The sequence below is a fragment of the Oncorhynchus mykiss genome, chromosome 25, assembly GCF_057628025.1.
Source record: "Oncorhynchus mykiss isolate SJ-2025 chromosome 25, ASM5762802v1, whole genome shotgun sequence".
NCBI lineage: Eukaryota > Metazoa > Chordata > Actinopteri > Salmoniformes > Salmonidae > Oncorhynchus > Oncorhynchus mykiss.
In genome coordinates this window covers 47,606,546-47,631,583 of record NC_143046.1, presented here as the reverse complement: position 1 = coordinate 47,631,583, position 25,038 = coordinate 47,606,546, and the positions used below count along the sequence as shown (strand labels likewise).

The 25,038-nt window shown below is 44.0% G+C and overlaps 1 protein-coding gene across 5 annotated transcripts in view; it reads left to right on the top strand.

Annotated features, from left to right (window-relative positions):
• The window catches only part of nid2a (nidogen 2a (osteonidogen)), a 108,777-nt gene that overhangs the window by 44,099 nt on the left and 39,640 nt on the right, over positions 1 to 25,038 (top strand). For 3 of the 5 annotated variants that reach the window (XM_021584306.3, XM_021584305.3, XM_021584307.3), the window contains exons 8-11: positions 1,055 to 1,282; positions 9,894 to 10,028; positions 17,355 to 17,483; positions 19,185 to 19,313. In XM_021584306.3, the coding sequence (XP_021439981.1) occupies positions 1,055 to 1,282; positions 9,894 to 10,028; positions 17,355 to 17,483; positions 19,185 to 19,313 (621 nt within the window). The remainder of the gene's footprint in view (positions 1 to 1,054; positions 1,283 to 9,893; positions 10,029 to 17,354; positions 17,484 to 19,184; positions 19,314 to 25,038) is intronic. The other 2 variants (XM_090220420.1, XM_090220419.1) reach the window with 1 other exon arrangement.

Sequence of the window (25,038 nt, the reverse complement as noted above, 5' to 3'; positions counted from 1 at the left end):
TAAAGTTTGCCACAAGCCACCTGGGAGACACACCAAACATGTGGAAGAAGGTGCTCTGGTCAGATGAAACCAAAATTGAACTTTTTGGCAACAATGCAAAACGTTATGTTTGGCGTAAAAGCAACACAGCTGAACACACCATCCCCACTGTCAAACATGGTGGTGGCAGCATCATGGTTTGGGCCTGCTTTTCTTCAGCAGGGACAGGGAAGATGGTTAAAATTGATGGGAAGATGGATGGAGCCAAATACAGGACCATTCTGGAAGAAAACCTGATGGAGTCTGCAAAAGACCTGAGACTGGGACGGAGATTTGTCTTCCAACAAGACAATGATCCAAAACATAAAGCAAAATCTGCAATGGAATGGTTCAAAAATAAACATATCCAGGTGTTAGAATGGCCAAGTCAAAGTCCAGACCTGAATCCAATCGAGAATCTGTGGAAAGAACTGAAAACTACTGTTCACAAATGCTCTCCATCCAACCTCACTGAGCTCGAGCTGTTTTGCAAGGAGGAATGGGAAAAAATGTCAGTCTCTCGATGTGCAAAACTGATAGAGACATACCCCAAGCGACTTACAGCTGTAATCGCAGCAAAAGGTGGCGCTACAAAGTATTAACTTAAGGGGGCTGAATAATTTTGCACGCCCAATTTTTCAGTTTTTGATTTGTTAAAAAAGTTTGAAATATCCAATAAATGTCGTTCCACTTCATGATTGTGTCCCACTTGTTGTTCATTCTTGACAAAAAAATACAGTTTTATATCTTTGTTTGAAGCTTGAAATGTGGCAAAAGGTCGCAAAGTTCAAGGGGGCCGAATACTTTCGCAAGGCACTGTAAATTGTTTCATATGCCATGACCCTATAAATGACTTAAAAGCTTTTTTACAGCACGGAAACGTCAACAACAGACAATTTACATATGATATATTGTTGATAATGTACTCTGTCAACAGACTATTTAAACTCGTACATCGTAGGTAATGTAGTCTTTCTACAGGCTTCTACTGGTGCATAGTGGGTAATGTAGTCTCTTCTCCTCTCCCCACTCTCAGTGGTGAGGTCCACGTCGGTGCGGGAGTTCACAGTGGTGTCGGCGGAGCGCGGCTCGGAAACATTCACCTTTCAGCTGCATCAGAACATCACGTACCACGACTGCCGCTACGGGCCCAGAGCGGGGCCTGAGACGCTGCAGCTGACCACGGAGCGTGTCTTTGTCATGTACGTCAAGGACGAGAACATCTTGAGATACGCCATCACCAACAAGATAAGCCCAGTCGGAGGTCAGTTCAAGTTTAAAGTTCGGAAGTTTGTGTCCATTTTTCTTGTTGTTAGTGTTGTCTGTGAGGTTGTGTGATGGGAAAAGGTATGGGGCTGGGTATGTGTTTTGTTTGGTTGTGCAGACGTTTGTGAAAGATGACAATTAGAAAGGTAAAGTTTCCGGGTAATTTTGGCATACAATAGTAATTATAAACCTGTTATTAAACTAGTATTAAATGAAGTAGAGTCAGTTGAGTGTGGGCGTATGTCAACTGTGAACATGTATTTTTTTGGGTGATGTCTTCGCTAACATTAGCCATAGAAGTCCAGTACATGCTGTTGAATCACTGCTGAGTATGTACAGTACTCCCCCTCAGCCTCTAGTGCCCCTCCCTCCTTCCCTCCTTCCCCTCATTTTTGGGATAGCTCCTTTATTAACACGTTGACAGATGACACTGAGTAATCCCCCTCTTTCTCTCCTCTCACTGGAAATCTGTGCCGGCGTGAGTTGCTCTCTCTCTTTCTCACTCCTTATCCCACTCCCTCCATCTCACTTTTTCATTTCCCACATCCCATGAGCTCAAGATAGATCTCAGCCCACCTGTCGCTGCTGTTCAGATACTGTAAAGAAAGGAAAGCCACCTGCCTCAGGTTTCCGACAGCCAGTAGAAACTAGACAACGATCCATAATTCAGTGAAGCATATATAGGTTTGTGTCGCAAATGGCACTTTATTTCCTATAAAGTTCACTACTTTCCACCAGGGCCCATAGGTCAAAAAAAGTAAAAAAAAAGTACCCAAATGTCATACTGTAGTAAAAGTAAAGATACCTTAATAGAAAATGACTCAAGTAAAAGTGAAAGTCACCCAGTAAAATACTACTTCAGTAAAAGTCTACAAGTATTTGGTTTTAAATATACTTAAATATCAAAAGTACATGCACATTTCTCATATTTAGCAAACCTGACAGCACAATTTTCTTGTTTTTTTATTTACAGATAGCCAGGGGCTCACTCCAACACTCGGACATAATTTACAAATGAAGTATTTGTGTTGTCCACCTGATCAGAGGCAATAGGGATGACCAGGGATGTTATTTTGATAAGTGTTATTTTGATAATTTGACCATTTTCCTGTCCTGCTAGCCATTCAAAATGTAAGTTGTACTTTTGGGTGTCAGGGAAAATGTATGGAGTAAAGTGGTACATTATTTTCTTCAGGAATGTAGTGACGTAAAAGTGGTCAAAAATATAAATAGTAAAGTAAAGTACAGATACCACCAAAAACGACTTAAGTAAAAAATATTTTAAGTACTTTACACTACTGGTCAAAAGTGGTGCATTACGTAGGGAGTAAGGTCAGATTTGTGATGCAGACTACTATGGCTTTGGCAGACATGGCTGCATGCCTTTAATACAGCCCAGCGTGTACAGAGCCAGACTCATTGTCAGTGTAAAAAACAAATCGGTTAGGAAATCACTCCCCTATGTGCGATAAATCCAAGCACTAAAACCCATCTAGACATGTGTATCACACATGATTTCTCACTTGATTTCTTCCCCCATAAAATAGCTACATGCTTACGCTAGGTCTCCGCAGCGGTAAGGCTAGAGTCAGTAAAGATGTATGTCTTTATGGTACCCGTTTTGGTCAAGTTTTGGTCACGGTTGTAACAGGAATGAGCTTGTTGCGACGTCAACCCAGTTACAGTGCTTTCAAGTTCCAGAGATGAGGTTACTCATACACACTGAGGAAAACACACACAGTTCACCCCCCCCCCCTCCCTTTACATCACTCATTCACACCGGTGAAGTCTGGGACCCTCTTTGGAGACAGGGTGAGTCTGGGATATGTCTCCTTGCATCTTTCTCCCATCCCCCCTCATAGAGAGTGCGAGGTTAGCGTGCGCCTCCGCTGAGGTCCCATCTGAGGCCGTGGCCTCATATGTTCCTCAAGGACAACCTGTACCCCTTTCACCTCACCATCCTCCTCATCCTATTATTCCTCATCCTCCCTTCCCACACACTTGAGACTGACGCAGTCCATTTGTATGAAAGATATAAGGAAATCCGAGGGGAGGAGGTTTGCTGCGGCAGCACCTGCGTCTGTGAAAGAGTCTTGTTTCGCTGTAATGCTGCCCTCTTTTGAAAAGCCGTTCGTCTTCTTTGTCTGAAATGTTTTGACAGGACAGGCCTCCAGTGCGGCCGACGGAGGAAGAGGGAGATGCACTCGCACACAGATGCACGGACATGCACACACTTACACCACGCACACACACACACATACACACACATACACATACACACTAGTATTTATCTCAACCCCATCAGTGGAAAGCTGTATTGCGATGAGCTGTCATGTGGAGGGGGATGTCAGTGCTAGAGGAAGGGGGGTTATTGTTAATCTCTGCTGCTCTCTGGGAAATAATATCCCTTCCAATGACAGATTTACAGGAAGGGGGGGGGGGGATTCGTGAGGAATAGCTGAGGAGTGATGTCATGGGAACCAGAGCAGAGACCCGGGAGCGATACCATGTTTCCGATGCCCCAGGAGAGAGCTCCGATCACAGGGAAGGAGAGAGGAGAGGGGGGGGGGGGTTGGGCCTGGGGGACATGGGGGCCAAACCAGCTGGGTGTGGGGGTCCAGCTGGTGCTGTCTGGGAGTTCTTGGGTAAAATACATGTAATTACTCTGGCTGAGTGAGTCATGATTGGGGATTGGGATGAACTGACTGTCATGGCTGCGATGGACTGTAGTCCCAAATGGCATCCTATACCCTTATATAGTGCTCTACTTTTGGCCAGGGCCCATGGTGCTCTTCAAATCATCCAGAAATTGTTGAAGTAAAATGCAGCCATTGTCCTTCCTCCTCCCCTCCCAATTCCTTTGCCCGTTCTTACATTTCGTTTTTTTTTTTTGTGTCACACAAATGCACGCACTCACACAAACAATTGAAAACAATCACAGTAGGATATTTGATTGTTACACTGAAATGATCTAATATTGAGATAAAAATGGCTGTGTTAGACCTTTATGTACCTTACGTTGATTGTTTTCAGTTAAAATGGTCTAAAAGAAACAAAGACATTTCAGGCAAGAATTTTGCTAGGACTAACCGGGAGTGGAATGAGTGGGGAAGCTGTTATTGGCAGAGAGGTTTGGAATTTACTCAATAATATAGGCAATGTTTGAACAAGGAAAAACACAAAATCCAGAGCACAAAGAATGAACCCACATGACAATGACAATCACGCACAAAACAGAAAGGGAAGCCAGAGGGTTAAATAAGGAACATTAATTATGGAATGGAAACCAGGTGTGTATAATGAAGACAAAACTAAACGAAAATGAAACATGGATCGGTGGTGACTAGAAAGCCGGTGCCGCCGAACGCCGCCCGAACAAGGAGAGGGACCAACTTCGGCGGAAGTTGTGACAACTGGGCCTTTAATGTGACTGTGGAAGGAGGGAGGGAAAGAGAGAGGGTGGGAAGGAAGGGTCTCAGAATTGAGGAGAGAGAGCGAGAGCGGCAGAATGAGGGGCACGGAAAGAGGGAAGAAGAGCAAGTGAAGAGGACTAAGGAGAAGGAGAGAGGAATAAAGGCATCAGTGTGCTTCTGTTCGGCTGGCGCATCCCTTACGAAAAAATATTGCAGTCAGAGTGCAGTATAACTGCAGTACACTGCAAATACTGTGTCCAAAATAAGTACTTTTTTTGTATATATATTTTTTGTTGAATTTGACCCTTTTTCTCCCCGATTTCGATCTTGTCTCATCACTGCAACTTCTCAACGTGCTTGGGAGAGGTGGAGTCATGCGTCCTCCGAAACATGACCCACCTAACTGCGTTCCTTAACACCCGGCATGCTTAACCCGGAAGCCAGTTGCACCAGTGTGTCGGAGGAATCACATTTCAACTGGCAACCCGGGGTCAGCCCGCGGGCACCTGGCCCACCACAAGGAGTCACCAGAGCGCGATGAGCCAAGTAAAGTCCCCCTGGCCAAACCCTCCCCTAACCTTGACGACGCGGGGCCAAGTGAGCGCCTTCCTATGGGACTCCCAGCCACGGTCGGTTGTGGCACAGCCCGGGAATGAACCCTGGTCTGTAGTCATTTTGTACACTGCAGTTATTCTACAATTACTGCATCCACAAAACCACAGTCGACTGCAGTTGCTCCACTTTTACTGCAATCTTTTTTTGTAAGGGTTAGCCAAACCGAATGAGTTTGTCATTCATTTCGACATTTTTGCTGAGGAGATCTTAGACGCGCAATGTTACATCTAACTACGATGGTTGATGCAGTATTTCTCATTGAAAAAATAGGAAAGCTAGTCATCTCTCGAATGACAACAAAGACTTTATTGAAGAATCCCTACTGTCGACCAATCCCCGATGAAGGGGCGCAGACTTTAGCTTGCCTGCAGTATTAAATACTGGGGCCCCCTATTTAAAACAGAAGATCAGAGAGAACGAGTGTAGTTAACCCCCCTAGCTTGTCTTTAGGAAGCTTGTGTAAGGGACCCCCCTGCTCGTAAACACTGAGAAGAGAGTGAGGGGTGTCTTTTGTTGTGTTTTACTGCCATTTTAAGCGTGTCATGCGAGCCAGGTCAAGTGCTTTGACCCTCAAGGTCGCCCTCTATGGCGGAGCACCAGCTGTGTTAAAATCCTTTGCCTCCAGTATCGGCACAGTTAGCCAATGCAGCTACAGTAAAAGTACATTGTACACATCACCCCATACTGTTGCTCAGAAGCCATTTTATGCTAGAACACTCACCACTCATCGGTTTGATGTGGAACCATTGTGACTGACTGGGTCTCCCGGGCCTTTTGCTCACCATATCATTGCGTTAGCCCGCTGAGCTTAAGCCTTAACTCGGGTAACTCATCATGCGAGTGTGGTTCACTGAACCATCATCTCCTTTACACCATCATACTCCAACCATAACACAGTAGACATACACTGCATCATCATACCATGTCAATCCTCCATATTTCTTACAGTCGCATCCAATAATGGTGGGTTTAGTCATGTAAAGACTATGGTTATTTGGCTATACGATTTGGACATTTCAAAATTCTTCCCATACACATTCCTATTTCCAACTCGATTTTTCTGTGTTCTGAGTCATCTGTGGTTTTGGGGAAACCCTGGCCTGCACTCATCCGGTTACTCATCCATCTCTCTCAGTCCCTCTCTCTCTTTCTCTCAGTGTTTGTCTCTGTCTCTCTCACTCAGTCTCTCTCTCTTTTTGGGGGGGAACCCTGGCCTGCGCTCATCCGGTTACTCATACCAGCTCTCTCTTTCAATTCAATTAAATTTGCTTTATTGGCATGACGTAACAATGTACATATTGCCAAAGCTTATTTTGGAAATTTACAATATAAAATAAAAATGAGAATCAAAATTGTCAACGGGACAACAGTAACAACAATAACCAAGTGTCAAAATAACCATACATCCAACAACAACAATAAGCATACAGTAGTACATGTGCAGGTTGATTGGTTTGTCAGACACTATCCCTCAACTTATGGCAGGCAGCAATGTTGTGCGCTGCCAACCCACAGCTCTCTGCGTCCTCCCCCAACAGGACGGGTAGCCTACTCTCATCAGAGAGATCTTTGAAACCTTGAATAAGCGTTTCAAATTTGGGGAAATTACACTCTCTAAATGTTTTATATATTTTTTTACATTTTGTCAGGAAATGCAGCTCCGTCTCAGGTTCTGCTGTGGTGCAGTGGTTGCACAGCCTTTCCTCTACAGGGAGCCAGGTTTTCCTGTGTCTACCCTTCTCAATGGCAAGGCTGTGCTCACTGAGCCTGTACTTTGTCAAGGTTTTGATCAGTAACCATGGTCAAATATTTGGCCACAGTGTACTGTCGATTTAGGGCCAGATAGCACTGCATGTTGCTTTGTGCTTGTGTTTCTCAATAAGCAATATAGTTTTGTTTTGACTGTGTTGTAATTTTGGTTTATCCTGATCTTTCACTCAGTCCCTCTCTCTCTTTCTCTCAGTGTTTGTCTCTGTCTCTGTCTCTAATTTTTTTTTGGGGGGGGACCCTGGCCTGCACTCATCCAGCTCTTTCTACCTGTCTCTCTCTCACCCAGCTCTCTTTCTCCCTCTCTATCTCTCTTTATCTCGGTCCCTCTCTTTCTCTCTGTGTTTCTTTGTCTCTCTCTATCTCTCTTTATCTCGGTCCCTCTCTTTCTCTCTGTGTTTCTTTGTCTCTCTCTCTCTCTCTGTGTTTGTCTCTCTCTCTCTCTCTCTGTGTTTGTCTGTCTCTCTCACTTAGTATTTGTCTCTCTCACTCAGTCTCTCTCTCTCTCTCTCTCTCTCTCTCTCTCTCTCTCTCTCTCTCTCTCTCTCTCTCTCTCTCTCTCTCTCTCTCTCTCTCTCTCTCTCTCTCTCTCTCTCTCTCTCTCTCTCTCTCTCTCTCTCTCTCTCTCTCTCTCTCTCTCTCTCTCTCTCTCTCTCTCTCTCTCTCTCTCTCTCTCTCTCTCTCTCTCTCTCTCTCTCTCTCTCTCTCTCTCTCTCTCTCTCTCTCTCTCTCTCTCTCTCTCTCTCTCTCTCTCTCTGTGGTAGTCTGGTATTTATTTGCCTTCTCTGCCATGTGGTCCATGGCTGTGTGTGAATGTGTCTTGTCTTACATGGATAATTGTACATGAGGTTGTACAATTAGGCCAGGAATGCTTTTGTTTCTGTCTGGTTTCCAGAGAATCGAGTCTACTTGTCATTCACCATTGGATAGATTAAAGACACAACTTCAGATTTCAATCTTCACATATGATATATACACTCACCGGTCAGTTTATTAGGTACACCACCATGTCCATGAAAATTGATTGCTCCTACAGACAGTGAGTCACATGGCTTGCTATATAAAGCAGGCGGACAGACATCGAGGCATTCAGTTACTGTTCGATTGAACATTAGAATGCAACTTTTTAACGCGGTATGATCATCGGTGCCAGGCACACCGGATCCAGTATCTCAGAAACGGCCGCCCTCCTGGGCTTTTCAGATACAACATTGTCTAGGCTTTCCAGAGAATGGTGCATACAAACAATAATACGCAAGTATAAACACTTTGGGACCACGCAGCAATCATACCTCTCAGGAAAGAGACGCATTCTGTCTCCTAGAGATGAACGTACTTTGGTCGAAAAGTGCAAATCAATCCCTGAACAACAGCAAAGGACCTTATAAAGATCCTGGAGGAAACAGGTACAAAAGTATCTATATCCACAGTTAAACGAGTCCTATATCGACATAACCTGAAAGGCCGCTCAGCAAGGAAGAAGCCACTGCTCCAAAACCGTCATAAACAAGCCAGACTGGTTTGCAACTGCACATGGGGACAAAGATCAGACTTTTAGGCGAAATGTCCTCTGGTCTGATGAAACAAAAATAGAACTGTTTGGCCATAATGACCATCGTTATGTTTGGAGGAAAAAGCGGGAGGCCTGCAAGCCGAAGAACACCATCCCAACAGTGAAGCACGGGGGTGGCAGCATCATGTTGTGGGGGTGCTTTGCTGTAGGAGGGTCTGGTGCACTTCACAAAATAGATGGCATAATGAGGGAGGAAAATCTGGTGGATATATTGTAGCAACCAAAATCTCAAGACATCAGTCAGGAAGTTAAAGCTTGGCCGCAAATGGGTCTCCAAATGGAGAAGGGCCCCAAGCATACTTCCAAAGTTGTGGCAAAATGGCTTAAGGACAACAAAGTCAAGGTATTGGAGTGGCCATCTCAAAGCCCTGACCTCAATCGCATAGAAAATGTGTGGGCAGAACTGAAAAAGCGTGTGCGAGCAAGGAGGCCTACAAACCCGACGCAGTTACACCTGCTCTGTCAGGAGGAATGGGCCAAAATTAACCCAACTTATTATGGGAAGCTTGTGGAAGGCTTCCCAAAACATTTGACCCAAGTTAAACAATTTAAAGGCAATGCTACCAAATACTAATTGAGTGTATGTAAACTTCTGACCCACTGGGAATGTGATGAAAGAAATTAAAAGCTGAAAAATAATTCTCTCAACTATTATTCTGACATTTCATATTCTTAAAATAAAGTGGTGAGCCTAACTGACCTAAAACAGGGAATTTTTACTAGGATTAAATGTCAGTAATTTCTTCCCAAGACCTCAAAAGTGGTTTCCTGGTGTTTTTCTATTAAAAAATTGTGTGATTTTGATAGTGAAAAAATTTATTTTTTCTGTAGTTTTTGGTATTACAATGGCGAATACATTTATTCTCTGGTAAAAATTCTGAGTGGCTGGTTAGATTTTTTTTTTGGTCCACCACAGTGGCTGGTGGACCAAAAAGTTTGTTTTTAGGCCGTGTTCATAAACCATAAACCATGTATATTTAAACATTTGGGGGCACAGAAAGAAAGGAAAAGGGGTAGCTTCTTTAGAAGACCAATTATTATACCAGTGAATGAATGTCTGATCTTTTGCACGTCATCACTCAAACTTGAACGCTCTTAAAGAGACAGTGTACCTTTTCCTTTTCATAATCTAGGCCATACTAAGGCTTCAAAATATGTTAGTTTTAGGTGGTACCGTAAATCCCAACTGACTTGGTTTGTAACTAAAGATGTGCTCCTTGTCTCCTCAATGGAACCGCCAGAACTTGTCCAGGTGAACCCGTGCTACTCAGGAACCCATGACTGTGACACCACCGCCCAATGTCTGCCCGGAGAGGGCCAGCAGTACCAGTGCCAGTGTGCCACTGGGTACATGGGCGACGGGCGCAACTGTTATGGTAAGAGAGGGGTACTGTGGATGGGGTGGGTCTTGGGGGATGGAAGTGTTATAAGGAGCAAAGCTTTTGAAAAATAGTTTTATTTTTTGGGGGTGTAGATCAGCTTTAATAATGCAGATAGATTGTAGCTTCCATCATTGTAATTGTCTGCATAATTTCCAATCCCCCATAAACAAATTTGCATATACACTACCGTTTAAAGGTTTGGGGTTACTTGAAAATGTCCTTGTTTATGAAACAAAAGCACATTATTTTGTCCATTAAAATAACATCAAATTGATCAGAAATACAGTGTAGACATTGTTAATGTTGTAAATGACTATTGTAGTTGGGAATGGCTGATTTTTTAAAATGGAATATCTACATATGCGTACAGAGCCCCATTATCAGCAACCATCACTCCTGTGTTCCAATGGCACATTGTGTTAATCCAAATGTATCACTTTAAAAGGCTAATTGAGCATTAGAAAACCCTTTTGCAATTATGTTAGCACAGCTGAAAACTGTTGTCCTGGTTAAAGAAGCAATTAAACTGGCCTTCTTTAGTCTAGTTGAGTTTCTGGAGCATCAGCATTTGTGGGTTCGATTACAGGCTCAAGATGGCCAGAAACAAAGACCTTTCTTCTGAAACTCGTCAGTCTATTCTTGTTCTGAGAAATTAAGCCTATTTCATGTGAGAAATTGCCAAGAAACAGAAGATCTTGTACTACTCCCTTCATAGAACAGCGCAAACTGTCTCTAACCAGGATAGAAAGAGGATTGTGAGGCCCTGGTGCACAACTGAGCAAGAGGACAAGTACACTAGATTGTCTAGTTTAAGAAACAGTCGCCTTACAAGTCCTCAACTGGCAGCTTAATTAAATAGTACCCGCAAAACACCAGTCTCAACGTCAACAGTGAAGAGGCGACTCCGGGATGCTGGCCTTCTAGGCAGAGTTCCTATGTCCAGTGTCTGTGTTATTTTTCCCATCTTTATCTTGTCTTTATATTGGCCAGTCTGAGATATGGGTTTTTCTTTGCAAGATATGGCTTTTTCTTTGCAACTCTGGCTTGAAGGCCATCATCCCGGAGTCGCCTCTTCACTGTTGACGTTGAGACTGGTGTTTTGCGGGTACTATTTAATGAAGCTGCCAGTTGAGGACTTGTGAACATTTTATTGGTAAACTATACAGTAATGTAAAAGTTATATCTTTTTTTGTGATCCAATATGTACAATGTTTCTGGCCAGTAGAGAAGGGAATGTGGGCTGTGGGACTTGAGATGGTATTGTTTAGGGAGTGGAGAGGAATTTCCCTCCATCCCCCTCTCCCACCAAGTGTCTCGCTCTCTCTCTCGCTCTCCTCTTCTGAGTCATCCATCCAGCGAGGAGACAGGGCTGTGACACTGTTTACTCTCAGTGGAGTGTCCTGGATACTCCCTTCTTATGCCTCTCCTCTCCTCACTGCTCTCTCCAAAGCCCCCCCAGTCCAAGGCTGCATCTGCAGGGAGTGGAGGTAGGGAGGAGAGGAGTGGAGGAGGAAGAGAAGAGAAGAGAAGAGGGAAAGGGAGGGGAGAGGAGGGAGAGGAAGGAGACAGGAGTGGAGAGGAGTTTATTTGAAATTAATTGAGTTAGACAGCAAGGGAGTGCATGTTTCTATAACAATCTTGGTAAACCCCCCACCCCCCCCCCCCCACTCTCATGTATGCACGCACGCACACACCTCACCTTCACCTTCACACATTCCCACTACTCCACTCTTCTGCAGAGGAATCTGGAGCTGATTTCCTGGCTGCCGAAGGGCACCTCTCATGTTGGTTGGGTGAGGGGGATTTGACAGTGTGTAATTTCGTCACCTGTTAGAATGCCCCTCTCCCTCCCCTCCAGGGCAGGTAACAGGGGGGTCCAGACTCCAATGTCATTAGCCGGATGATCAAAACCAGCTCCCCCGCTGCGTTCGCTACGACCACCCTCATCGACTCCCAGCTGCCCTTGGGGCTCCAAGGCCCCATTCTCATGAGGTGTGGCGCGGAGCCTTCACCCACCAGCCTCCCGCTGTCATCACAAACAGCCGTGATTGCAGTGCATAGTTTATATCCCATGTCTCAAGGCGCCATGCACAGAGCCTTCTTTACATTCACCAGGACACCAGTAATGGCTCTTAAACAAATGTCAGACTAATTAATGTTTAGTGTCAACTGTGGGATCCCGGCTCCCCTGTGGAGTGGAGCTTTATAGGACTGGGTTACGCTGTGTTTCTTAGGGCAGGCAGATAATACCAGATACCTGGGTTCAAATACTCTGTCTCTGATTAATTGAGCGTGTCTGGCCTGATGGAAACAATGGAACAGTTCCAAAAGTGAAAATTTCAATCCCCGCCCATCCAGGCAGACTCAATCAAACTTAGAAGTATTTAGAAAGAAAGTAAAGGCTATTTTAAGAAAGGCTAGTTTCTAAGATTTGAAGACATATAGGGCTTGCTTAGCCCAAAAACAGTAGGGAGGTCCAGCGGCATTCTCCCCCGTCCCAAAAAAACCTGACCAAATTTCAACAGCTAAATGCATTAATTTGGTGCACTTTGAGATGAACATTGAGCGATTAGATATTGATTAGATATTGGTAACTTGCACCTTCCCACCTGCTACATGTTTAGTGTCAAAGGTGGGATCCAGGCTCCTTGTGGTCTCTCTACTCCGGAACACTCTCTACTCTCGAACACATACATATACAGTGTATTGCCAAAAACCACTCACCAACGTAAAACACAGACTCTGACCCGTTCAAACTGATTAAAGAATCCCACAGTACTCTTGAGACACACACACACACACACAATGTGTAATTAGAAACCATAGAGCAGTTTTAAGTGATAGTCTTACCCCTCCTCTGCCTCTCCCCATCACTTTCTGTGTGTCGTCTGTTGCTGTCTCTCTTGTCTGCCTTCTGTTGCTATCTTTTAGTACTCTGTGTTGCTGTTTCTTGTCTACCCTCCTCTTTCATCCTGTCCTGGTTGTAAAAAGTAAAAGTAAACAATTGTTTTAATAGTAATTTCACAGGCTTTTTCACCTCACCAGTAAATTATTTGTTTTTTGTGCAAATAAATAGAACTAATTAGAATATATAGCAGAGCTTGAAGTGATACAGTCTACTGTGTGCTCAACACACCTCTGTTCTCTCCCCACCTGTCCTCCTCTGTCACTTTCTCTGTGTTTTGTCTGTTGCTGTCAAAATCAAATCAAATTGTATTGGTCGCGTACACATATTTTTCAGATGTTATGGCATGTGTAGTGAAATGCTTATTTTTCTAGCAGGATACCTAACAATACACATACAGTGGGGCAAAAAAAGTATTTAGTCAGCCACCAATTGTGCAAGTTCTCCCACTTAAAAAGATGAGGCCTGTAATTTTCACCATAGGTACACTTCAACTATGACAGACAAAATGAGAAAAAAAATCAAGGAAAACACATTGTAGGATTTTTTATGAATTTATTTGCAAATTATGGTGGAAAATAAGTATTTGGTCACCTACAAACAAGCAAGATTTCTGGCTCTCACAGACCTGTAACTTCTTCTTTAAGAGGCTCCTCTGTCCTCCACTCGTTACCTGTATTAATGGCACCTGTTTGAACTTGTTATCAGTATAAAAGACACCTGTCCACAACCTCAAACAGTCACACTCCAAACTCCACTATAGCCAAGACCAAAGAGCTGTCAAAGTACACCAGAAACAAAATTGTAGACCTGCACCAAGCATTACAATTATCCTATTTACACTTTGTAGTCAATTTTGACAGTAAATTCAATGTTTCTGACTCATATATGTCAATATTTTCTAAATGACAGATTGGTTTTTAGGGGCATTTGCTCTTTAAAGTTACTGTATACTGACACAACCAGGGCAACTCAACTGTAAAGAAAAATTAAAGTGTCCGCATAACAGCGCAACAACTCCAAACGTGACAGATAAGAACCTACATACATAAGTTATAATTTGATCAGTTCTACCAGCTAATGTGAGATTTTTAGATTACATAACATTTGAGGGCACATCATTTAAGGGCCTATGTATTTTTTTATGTTTTCTTCACCTACCATCTGACCACAAAGCTGGCCATCTTTGCCCCTCTATTTCTGGCTGCCCTCCCACTTCCCTTCTAAGTTCAAGTTTGTTAAGTTGTCATATACACGTGGTATATAGTACCTTCAGAAAGTATTCACACACTGTCACGGATCCCTCCGGTACTGCTGCTCATTCCTTTCACCAGCTCCGGAGGTCTACGTCACCGGCCTTCTAGGCGTCACTGAACTGGATTAATTACCACCAACCCCAGATTGTCTTGTCTCATTACGCACACCTGGTTCCAATTCCGCCTGATTAGTATGTGTATATATCTGCCCTCTGTTCCCCATTGTCCTTGTCGGTTATTGTAACCATGTTCATTGGTCCTGGAAGTACCTGGCTATTATATCGGCTTCCATGATACGTGTTATTGTGCATTTGTTTTTACAGGTTTCCACCTCGCTCTTTTGTTTGGGTGGAAGAAATTAAACCCCCTATTATGTATTCCTTCCCCTGTCTCCAATCATTAGACAACGTGACACACACTTTGACTTTTTCAAAATGTTGTTGTATTACAACCTGAATTTAAAATGGATGAAATTTAGATTTTTTTTCTAATTAATTAAAGAAAAGCTGAAATGTCTTGAGTCAATAAGTATTCAATCCCTTTATTATGGCAAGACTAAATACATTCAGGAGAAAAAATGTGCTTAACAGGTCACATAATAAGTTGCGTGGCCTCACTCTGTGTGCAATGATAGTGTTTAACATGATTCATGAATGACTACCTCATCTCTATACCTCACACATACAATTATATGTTCGGTCCTTCAGGTGAGCAGTGAATTTCAAACACAGATTCAACCAAAGACCAGGGAGGTTTTCCAAAGCCTCGCAAGGAGGGCACCTATATGTATTGGTAGATGGGTAAAAATAATAAAAGCAGAAATTGAAAATCCCTTTGGGCATGGTGAAGTTATTAATTACAATCTGAATGGTGTATCACTACACCCAGTCACCACAAAGACACAGGCGTCATTCCTAACTCAGTTGCCGGAAAGGAAATAAATTGCTCAGGGATTTCACCATGACGCCGATGGTGATTTTAAAACAGCTACAGAGTTTAATGGCTGTGATTGGATAAAACTGAGGTTGGATCAACAACATTATAGTTCCTCCACAACACTAACCTAATTGACAGAGTGAACAGAAGGAAGCTTGAACAGAATACACATATTACAAAACATGCATTCTGTTTGCAACAAGGCACTAAAGTAATTCTGCAAAAAATGTGGCAAAGAAATGTACTTTTGTCCTGAATACAAAGTGTTATGTTTGGGGCAAATCCAATACAACGCGTTACTGAGTAATATTCTCCATATTTTCATGCATAGTGGTGGCTGCATCATGTTATGTGTATGCTTGTAGTCGTTAAGGACTCGGGAGTTTTTCAGGATAAAAATTCAACAGAATGGAACTAAGTACAGGAAAAATCTGGTTGTCTGCTTTCCACCAGACACTGGGAGATGAATTCACCTTTCAGCAGGACAAGAACCTATAACACAAGGATTTGCTGGAGTTGCTTACCAAGAAGACAAAGGATGTTACTGAGTGGCCGGGTTAGTTTTGACTTAAATCGACTTGAAGTCTATGGCTAAACCTGAAAATGGTTGTCTAACAATGATCAACAACCAATTTCACAGAGGTTGAAGATTTTTTTTAATTCAGTGGAGACGTAACCAATAAGACTCACAGCTGAAATCACTGCCAAAGGTGCTTCTACAAAGTATTGATTCAGAGGTGAGATTAAATTAAATATTTAATTTTCAATAAATTTGCAAAAATTTCTAAAAACATGTTTTCACTTTGTAATTATGATGTATTGTGTTTAGATGGCAGAGAAAAAAATATTTCATAAAGGTTGAATTCAGTTTGTAACAAGAAAGTGTATAATAAGTCAATGAATACTCTAGGCACTGTACATGGAGTACAGTGCATTGAAATGGTTACTTGCAGGATAACCTTTTGACAATGCAATCACAACAGAAAAAGTAAGTAGCAAAGTGAATAAAAAGAGTAATACAAAAAAAGCTCAATTAAATCATTTCAACAATATAAAAAGTGTTTTTGTTGCAAATAGTTACATAGCTTATATCGAAATAACAGACATGAGCCAAGCATGCTTACCTGTAGAATGGTATATGTTATACGACCTCTATGATTCATTTAATTTAGTTTGTTTTACCACGTCAACATTGCTCATTTTAAACGGGTTTAAATATAATGCTGTAGTAAAGTTCAGCTTCAGTCCACAGGTGGGCACTGTGTCACTGTCTGAAGATATGTGCTTCAGTCAGAAAAACATTCTCTCGTATATTCAGTCTCAGCTAGCTAGCGAAGTGGCTAGCCAGCCAAGCTAGCTAAAGAAGCGAAACCCATAAATACACTCGCTGTAAATAAACACTTTTTCTAATATCATGACTTAACATCCTTAGCTTGCCCATTCACTAAATATACTATTAAATAACTCTGACACCCAATAGCTTAAGGATCCCGAGTGCTAACTCTAGCTTATTAGCATTAGCCAACCTTTATGCTGAGGGAGACTAGCTAGTTAGCTACCACCAACCCTGCACAAACCTCTGGCTAACTCTGCTGCTGCTACTGCACTATGACTTTCTCTCCACCTCATTCACTGGTACCTCAAGCTGCTCAACCTGAACTCTTTCGGATGAAGTTCTGAATATCCATATTTGCTCTTTAATATGCTGCAGCCTCTGATTGCCTGACAGGCATTTTGCTGAGTGATGAACTTGACATCTCACCGGTGCTGTAAGGGTGGGAAGGGTTCAAGGGACGTGAGCGGTCCACTGTGTTGTGATATCTTGACCAATCACAGCAGACACTGCGTCTTTCCATGGGCTTCTTGCAGTACCTGGTACTGCATATTGTATTGTATTGTTTTGTTTTGTTTCTTTTTGTCATAAAAATGTTGCACCAAGCAGCTCCAAGCAGCTGAGTATAAACATGTTTTTATACTGCATAGGGCAAGTGATGTGTGGTTATGGAAACTCATATCAGACTGAAATGTACAAAATTAACTAAAGGTTTGGGGTTTGATCAAAAACATCCGGGGCTGAAGCCTCAGAAGCCCAGGCCTAATGACACCACTGAACCTAAGTCTGATCTCAGCAGTGGAAACGGACAGAGAATCTACTCAAACTGATGGTCTGATGATACTATAACTGTGACATAAGAGTTCTGTTTTCTCTCTCTTCTCCCTCAGATGTGGATGAGTGCGTTGAGGGTCTCAGCCTGTGCGGTGCCCACGCCCAGTGTGTCAACTTGCCAGGGAGCCACCGCTGCCAATGCCAGAGCGGCTACAAGTTTGGCTTTGATGGGCGTACCTGTATAGGTAATTGATATGGACTATTGGAAACCTGCCAAACAGGTGGTGATTAAGTCTGTTTTTGAAAGTGGTGATGAAGTCAGAATTGCGGGAGGCTGGGGAGTTCCAGTGTTTAAGGGAAGCGGCGCTGAATGCCAGGAAGCTAATGAAGTTGGTGCAGAGTGGGGGTGATGCATTCCCAGGGTTTGGTGTGTGTGAGGACCCTGGCAGTGGAGTTCTGGATGTACTGGAGCCTATTCAAGGCTGAACACCTTGAATAGGACTCCATTGCAGTAGTCCAGACATGATGTGACAAAGGCATGTATGAGGGTCCGTGAGGGTCCGTGAGGGATGGTCGGAGTCGGGAGATGTTACAGAGGTGGAAAAAGGAGGAATTGGTGATGTATTTGATGTAAGGCTTGAAGGAGAGAGTGGGGTCCAGGATGACACCCACTTTTTTGATGAGAGCCTTGGGAGGCTCCAGCATGACCTCAGTTTTATTGCTGTTGAGTTTGAGTAGATTAGATGTCATCCAGTTTTTTATATCCTGGAGATGAGAAGTGGGTTTGGTGTGGATGTAAATCTGGGTGTCATCCGCATAGCAGTGGTAGTTGAGACCATGGCGGCAGAAGATCTGGCCCAGGGGAAGAATGTAGCTCGCTGTGTTTATTAAAAATCCCATTGCACTTCGTATAAGCAGAGTTGTTAACCCCGGTGTCATAGCAAAATTCCCAACCTGGCCCCATTTCATCATGGCCACCAAATCATCCCCCTCATTCCAAGTTGGCATATATAACTCCTCACCTCTCCACCTGATAGCTGATGTGTGGTGAAAAATGGTCGCTGTGCATCATCTAGGTGGGCGTTCCACATTGGTGGCGGATGAGATGATTTTCCCCCTACTATGTAAAGTGCTTTGTGAGTACCTCAGCTGGTAGAAAAGCGCTGTATAAATCCAATAAATTATTATAAGGCTGGGGGAGAGGAGTGTGTCACAGTGAGACACAAGCTCCTCGGCAGAGGATAGAAGGATGAGGGCTGTTGTGTGTTTGAAGCCTGTTTCTGAGAGACTTTATGTTCCTGTGTGTAATGGTCCGTTTTTGCCGCAACTTGGTTAGGGGGAAAGGCACATTACAGAGGATGGCAAAGTTTTTGTAGTTACACATAGCCTGGTGGTTTAGCTTGATTAAGCACTGTTAAGTCATTTGGCTGCTGCCAGTTTTCTGTTAAGCACATCAGGTCAATATCTTTATCGATGATAGCACCATGAACCAGCAGTGAGTATACTGTTCAGCAGAGCAAAGTAGCTGGTGTTGTAGGGTGGAAGAGGGGTCAAGGGATGTGAGGGATCCATTGTGTTGTGAAATCTCGACCAATCACAGCACACGCCACGCACTCCAGGGGCTTCTTGCAGTACCTGGTACTGTCTAGCGCAGCATATTGTATTGTTTCTTTTGGTCATAAAAATGTGTCAGTAAAACAATGTTTTTAATACTGCACAGGACAAGTGATGTGTGGTTATGGAAACTCATATTCATCTGAAATGTAAAAAATAAAAAAAATCAAAAACATCTGGGGCTGAAGCCTCGGAAGCCCAGGCCTAATGACACCACTGAACACAAGTCTGGTCTCAGCAGTGGAAACGGACAGAGAATCTACTCAAACTAATGGTCTGATGATACTATAACTGAGGCATAACAGTTCTGTTCTCTCCCTCCTCTCCCTCAGATGTGGATGAGTGCGTTGAGGGCATTGGCCTGTGCGGTGCCAACGCCCATTGTGTCAACTTGCCAGGGAGCCATCGCTGCCAATGCCAGAGTGGCTACGAGTTTGACATTGACGGACGTACCTGTATAGGTGATTGATCTGTACTATTGTAACTTATACTGAACTGCAGACTATCTGGGTATTGCTTTCAATTCACCATTGCTGCCTGCAACCCCTTACATATTATGCTTGCACAGTACATTCCCCGGATAAGATCTCTATCTTGTCCTTGACTTCATTTTTACTGAGGAAATTATTCATTGTAACCACACTATCACCTACAGTTGACTAGGAAATCAACAGCACTGATTCATTTAAATTATAATAATATATTGGATTTAAAGAGAGAAAAAACATAACAAGAAATTGAACAAGTTCAAATTGAAAAGACACTTAGCTTTGCTAGAGCCGAGTTAAGTCTGTTTTTGAAAGTGGCGATAAAGTCAGAATTGTGTGGTGGCTGGGGAGTTCCAGAGTTTAGGGGAAGCTGCGCTAAATGCCCAGTCCCCTGTGGTGTACAGTCTTATTTTTGGGATGGTGAGTAGTCCAGAGTCAGAGGAGCGGAGACAGCTGGAGAGGATGTTTGTGTGGAGGAGGTCGGAGAGGTATGAGGGGGCAAGGCCATGGAGGGCCTTGTAGGTGAGGAGTAGGATCTTGAATGTGATGCAGAAGTTGATCGGGAGCCAATGAAGGTGGTGCAGAGTGGGGGTGGAGTTCTGGGTTTGTGTGTGTGAGGACCCTGGCAGTGGAGTTCTGGATGTACTGGAGCCTCTCCAAGGCTTTGCTGGACAACTTGAATAGGATTCCATTGCAGTGGTCCAGATATGATGTGACAAAGGCATGTATGAGGGGCTTCGCTACTGGGTCCGTGAGGTGGTCGGAGTCAGGAGATGTTCCGGAGGTGGAAATGGCTCCAATCAGAATATAAAGAGGAGTGGGAAGCCCCGGTGCACAACTGAGCAAGAGGACCTTGCAACTCTGCCTAGAAGGCTAGCACCCCGGAGTCGCCTCTTCACTGTTGATGTTGAGACTGTTTTTTCTCAAACTAACCACTCTATAATGTACTTGTCCTCTTGCTCAGTTGTGCACTGGGGCATCCCACTCCTCTTTCTATTCTGGTTGAGCCAGTTTGCGCTGTTCTGTGAAGGGAGTAGTACACAGCGTTGTGCGATGTAGTGTCTTAACACTTAGTACTTATTTATGTAATAAGAAAGACTCGGAATACAAGCAATTGAACTGGAGCTTCACATTTACTCAAACTAGTTAGTACCAGAATAACATAGAACAACACTGCGCATGACCAAGGGTGCTCCATCCTTAAAGGGGACATCAGTAATTAACAGAACATAACATTCCTTCTCTTATACAATCAGAGTTACTTTTACCAAACCACAACTGAAACATTTCCCAGAACTTGTTGTAGTTATTTTGCATCTTTTAATTTGAACTTGAACAGTTTGTTTTTGCTTGTTTGTTTATAAGTCTAGTCTGTCTGGTGGACGGTGCCTTCGTTCTGGGTAGCGCCTCAGATCGTCTGGAGGCTCCTGAACATCCTCAGTGTGTGCTTGTTCCATTATAGCGTCTGCTATAGCAGCACCTTCATCAACACGTTCCCTTCTTTCAGCCTGGGGTCTCTCTACTGCCCCACCGTCCTCTACAGTTCCCTGTGTGTCACTCTCAGGAGCTCTCTGTGCCTGTTCTCTCTCGATTGTTGTGCTGTTTTCCCTGGAATGCATTTGGTTAATGTGACGCCGCCACATTATGTCTGGGCTTACTTGAACCTGGTAAGTTCTGGATCCCGTTTGTGTGTGTACGGTCCCTCTTGTCCATTTCCCTCCTCTTCTGTAGTCTCGCACCATCACTTCCTGTCCTGTTTGGAGATGGCGCTCCCGGCCACCGGAGAGCATCTTGGCTTGTTTGTTCAGCACTTCATTACGCCTGTTTGGCTTCATGATGTCCAGCTGTGTGCGGAGAGGCCTCCCGAACATCAGTGCGGCTGGGCTTTCATTTGTCGTGGCATGTGGGGTGTTTCGGTAGGAGGCCAGGAACTTGGCCAGTTTTGTTTGCAAAGTCCCTTCGTCTCGTTTTGCTGCACGGAGTCCTTGCTTTAGGGTTTGCACAAAGCGTTCTGCCAGCCCATTGGTGGCAGGGTGGTACGAAGCTGAGGTTGAGTGTTTGATTCCATTTACTGACATGAATCTTGTAAACTCGTCACTTACAAAAGCTTGCGCGTTGTCACTTACCAGCTGCAGTGGCAAACCGAAGCGTGCAAACGTTGTTCTGAGACACTCTATCGTCTGAGCTGAGGTGGAGGAGTCAGTGCAAAACACCTCTGGCCATTTGGAATGGGCATCAACTATAACCAGAAACATGTGTTTTTCAAAAGGACCAGCGTAGTCCACATGAATTCTCTGCCATGGCTCTGCGGGCCATTCCCATGGGTGGACTGGGACAGGAGCAGGCATGTGAAGGGTTTCCAAACATCCACTACAGTTCTTTGCCATATTTTCTATCTGTTGGTCCAGACCTGGCCACCAGAAGTGGCTCCTTGCGAGCAGCTTCATTTTGACAATTCCAACATGACCTTCATGTAGTTGCTGCAAAACCTGATGTTGGCATTTCTGGGGTATCATGACTCTCATTCCCCACATCAAACATCCTTGGTACGTTGTAATTTCGTTTCTCCGCTGGAAATACGGAGTCAGCTCCTTTCTGCCAGTAGCTGGCCATCCTGACATGGTGTAAGTGTACACTTTTGACAAGGTCACATCTTTCCTTGTCTCCTGTTTGATAACTGTGCTTGTGACTGGTAGGGCCTCGAGCTGAGCGGTATGGAACATGTCCACTGCATCCACCCTCTGTCTTTCTCTTGTACACGGCAGTCTGGATAATCCATCTGCATTTGTGTGGAGGGATGACGGCTTAAACTCAATGTCATACATATGACTGGCAAGGAACAGGGCATATCGCTGTAACCTGGCTGCTGTCATTGCCGGAATGCCTTTCTTTGGACTGAAAATGGAAAGCAACGGCTGGTGATCTGTAACCAGTGTGAAACGCTTGCCATATAGGTATGCGTGGAATTTCTTGACGCCCCACACTAGTGCCAGTGCTTCTTTGTCGATTTGTGAGTAGTTTTTCTCTGCATCATTCAATGTTCGTGACGCAAATGCAACTGGCCTCTCTGACCCATCTTTCAGTGTGTGTGAAAGGACTGCCCCTAATCCATAAGGGGATGCATCACAAGCCAACTTCACTGGCATTTCAGGGTCGTAATGCATCAGGACCTGTTCAGATGTTATGAGCCGTTTTGCCTCCAGAAATGCATTTTCACACTGCTCTGTCCACCGCCATGTCCTATTCTTTTCCAGGAGCTGATTTAGAGGCTGGAGTACTGCTGAAAGGTTTGGGAGGAATCTTCTGTAGTAATTGATCAGTCCCGTGAAAGATCTTACTTCTGTGATATTTTGTGGTCGTGGTGCCTGTACCACTGCCTCGATTTTGTCCTGTGTTTTGTGCAATCCATTGCAGTCAATCTCATGTCCACAGAAGACAATCTTGTCTTTGAAGAACTCACACTTCTTTAAGTTTGCCTGTAGACCATACTCTTTCAGTCTTTTCAGGACCTCTTCCAGGTTAGCCAGGTGCTTTGTCGGTGCGTCCTGTTATGATCATGTCATCCAGGATACACTGGGTTCCTGGGATTCCTTGCAAAATCTGGTCAATAGTTCGTTGCCAAATGGCTGGGGCTGATGCAATGCCAAAAACCAGGCGGTTATACCTGTATAGACCTTTGTGTGTGTTTATTGTCAGGTACTGTTTGGAACTCTCTTCAACCGGTAGCTGCAGGTAAGCCTGTTTCAGATCGATTTTACTGAAGTGTTTCCCACCAGCTAGTGCAGCAAAGATGTCATCCAGACGTGGTAGGGGGTATTGGTCCACATGCAACATTGAATTCACAGTTACCTTGAAGTCCCCACACATTCTAACAGACCCGTCTTTCTTCACAATAGGAACTATGGGTGTGGCCCATTCGCTTCTGTCCACTTTCGTCAGGATCCCTGTATCCTGCAAGCGATCGATTTCCGCTTCCACCTTTGGTCTCAGGGAGTATGGAACAGATCTGGCTTTGCAGAATTTCGGGGTTGCGTCATCTCTTAGTACAAGTTTTGCTGTGAAGCCTTTTACTGTTCCCATCTGATCACTGAAAACTGTGTTGTATTTCTTCCGCAAGTGTTCCAGTGTTTGGTCTGTGCCTTTCTCTTTGGACTGGAACGTGTGGAGCATTTTCAAGTCACACCAATTCAGCTTTATTTTTGAAAGCCATTCCCTGCCAAATAATGGGGGGCCAGTTCCAGGCACCACATACAGCTGTAACTGCTGTGTTTGCCCCCCATAATGCACTCTGACCTGCAACGCCCCCATTGGGCTCAATCTCTCTCCTGAGTATGTCTTCAGCAACACATTTGTGTTCTTCAGCTTGATAGCCTTAAAGTGCTCATTGTAGACAGTAGTGGAAATTATAGACACTGCAGATCCTGTGTCCAGCTCCATTTTGAGGGGTTTGCCTTCGATATCTGGTGTCACCCATATTATGCTACTGCTGGGAGAAGTCACTGTGTTTAACTCCATTGTACCAATTAATCGTTCATCTGAATCACTGCCACTGTTCTCTGCTAGTGCATTCACCAACCCTTTAATTTTCTCAGTTTTACTGTTGTGACTGAATTTTGCTTTGCATGCTCTTTGAATGTGCCCCCTTCTACTGCATTTGTGACAAATTTCGTCTTTGAAACGGCAGTCCTCTGCTTTGTGACCATCTCTGTCACACCTGTTGCATTTTTCGGCCACACGGGGGCGCTGTCGACTGCGTGAAAACTTGTGCAGGGAAATTTGTGACAGGTCAGTACTTCTTTTACTTTGCAACTCAAATGCATCTTTAGTCGCGATTTCCATAGCCACAGCAATTTCAACAGCCTTTGCAAACGTGAGCTCTGATTCTGTGAGCAAACGTTTTTGAATGTGTTCATGTTTCAGTCCACACACAAATCTATCCCTTAATGTGTCATTTAGGTTCTCTCCCAACTGGCAATGTTCAGACATTTTCTTCAACACTGCTACATACGTACTAACACCTTCCCCCTCATTCTGATCTCTCTTGTGGAAACGAAAACGTTCCGCGATGAGGAGTGGTTTAGGTGATAGGTGATTTTGCAATATCTCCACAATCTCTGTGAATGTTTTATTTGAGGGCTTCAGAGGGGCAGTCAGATCTCTTAGCAAACTGTATGTTTTTGGGCCAATTAAACTCAACAACGCTGGTACTCTTTTGTTATCAGCAATGTCGTTTGCAATGAAGTACTGTTCCAGTCGTTCAATGTAAGTTGCCCAGTTTTCTTGCGTGTCATCAAACACATCTATTTTCCCGATGCTAGCCATTCTCTTTACCTCCGGCTCCACGGGTCTTTGATCTGCCGCCTCGTTCTCGTCAGCTCTCCCCTCGTCTTCACTGCTTTCTAGCTGTTGTGCTACAGGGTCAAAATCTTCCTCTCTTCCTACGAACTCCATCTGTATTCGTGATGCACACTGCAGGTAATCATCCTCGTCGCCATTGTAGTGTCTTAACACTTAGTACTTATTTATGTAATAAGAAAGACTCGGAATACAAGCAATTGAACTGGAGCTTCACATTTACTCAAACTAGTTAGTACCAGAATAACATAGAACAACACTGCGCATGACCAAGGGTGCTCCATCCTTAAAGGGGACATCAGTAATTAACAGAACATAACATGCGAGATCTTGAGTTTCTTGG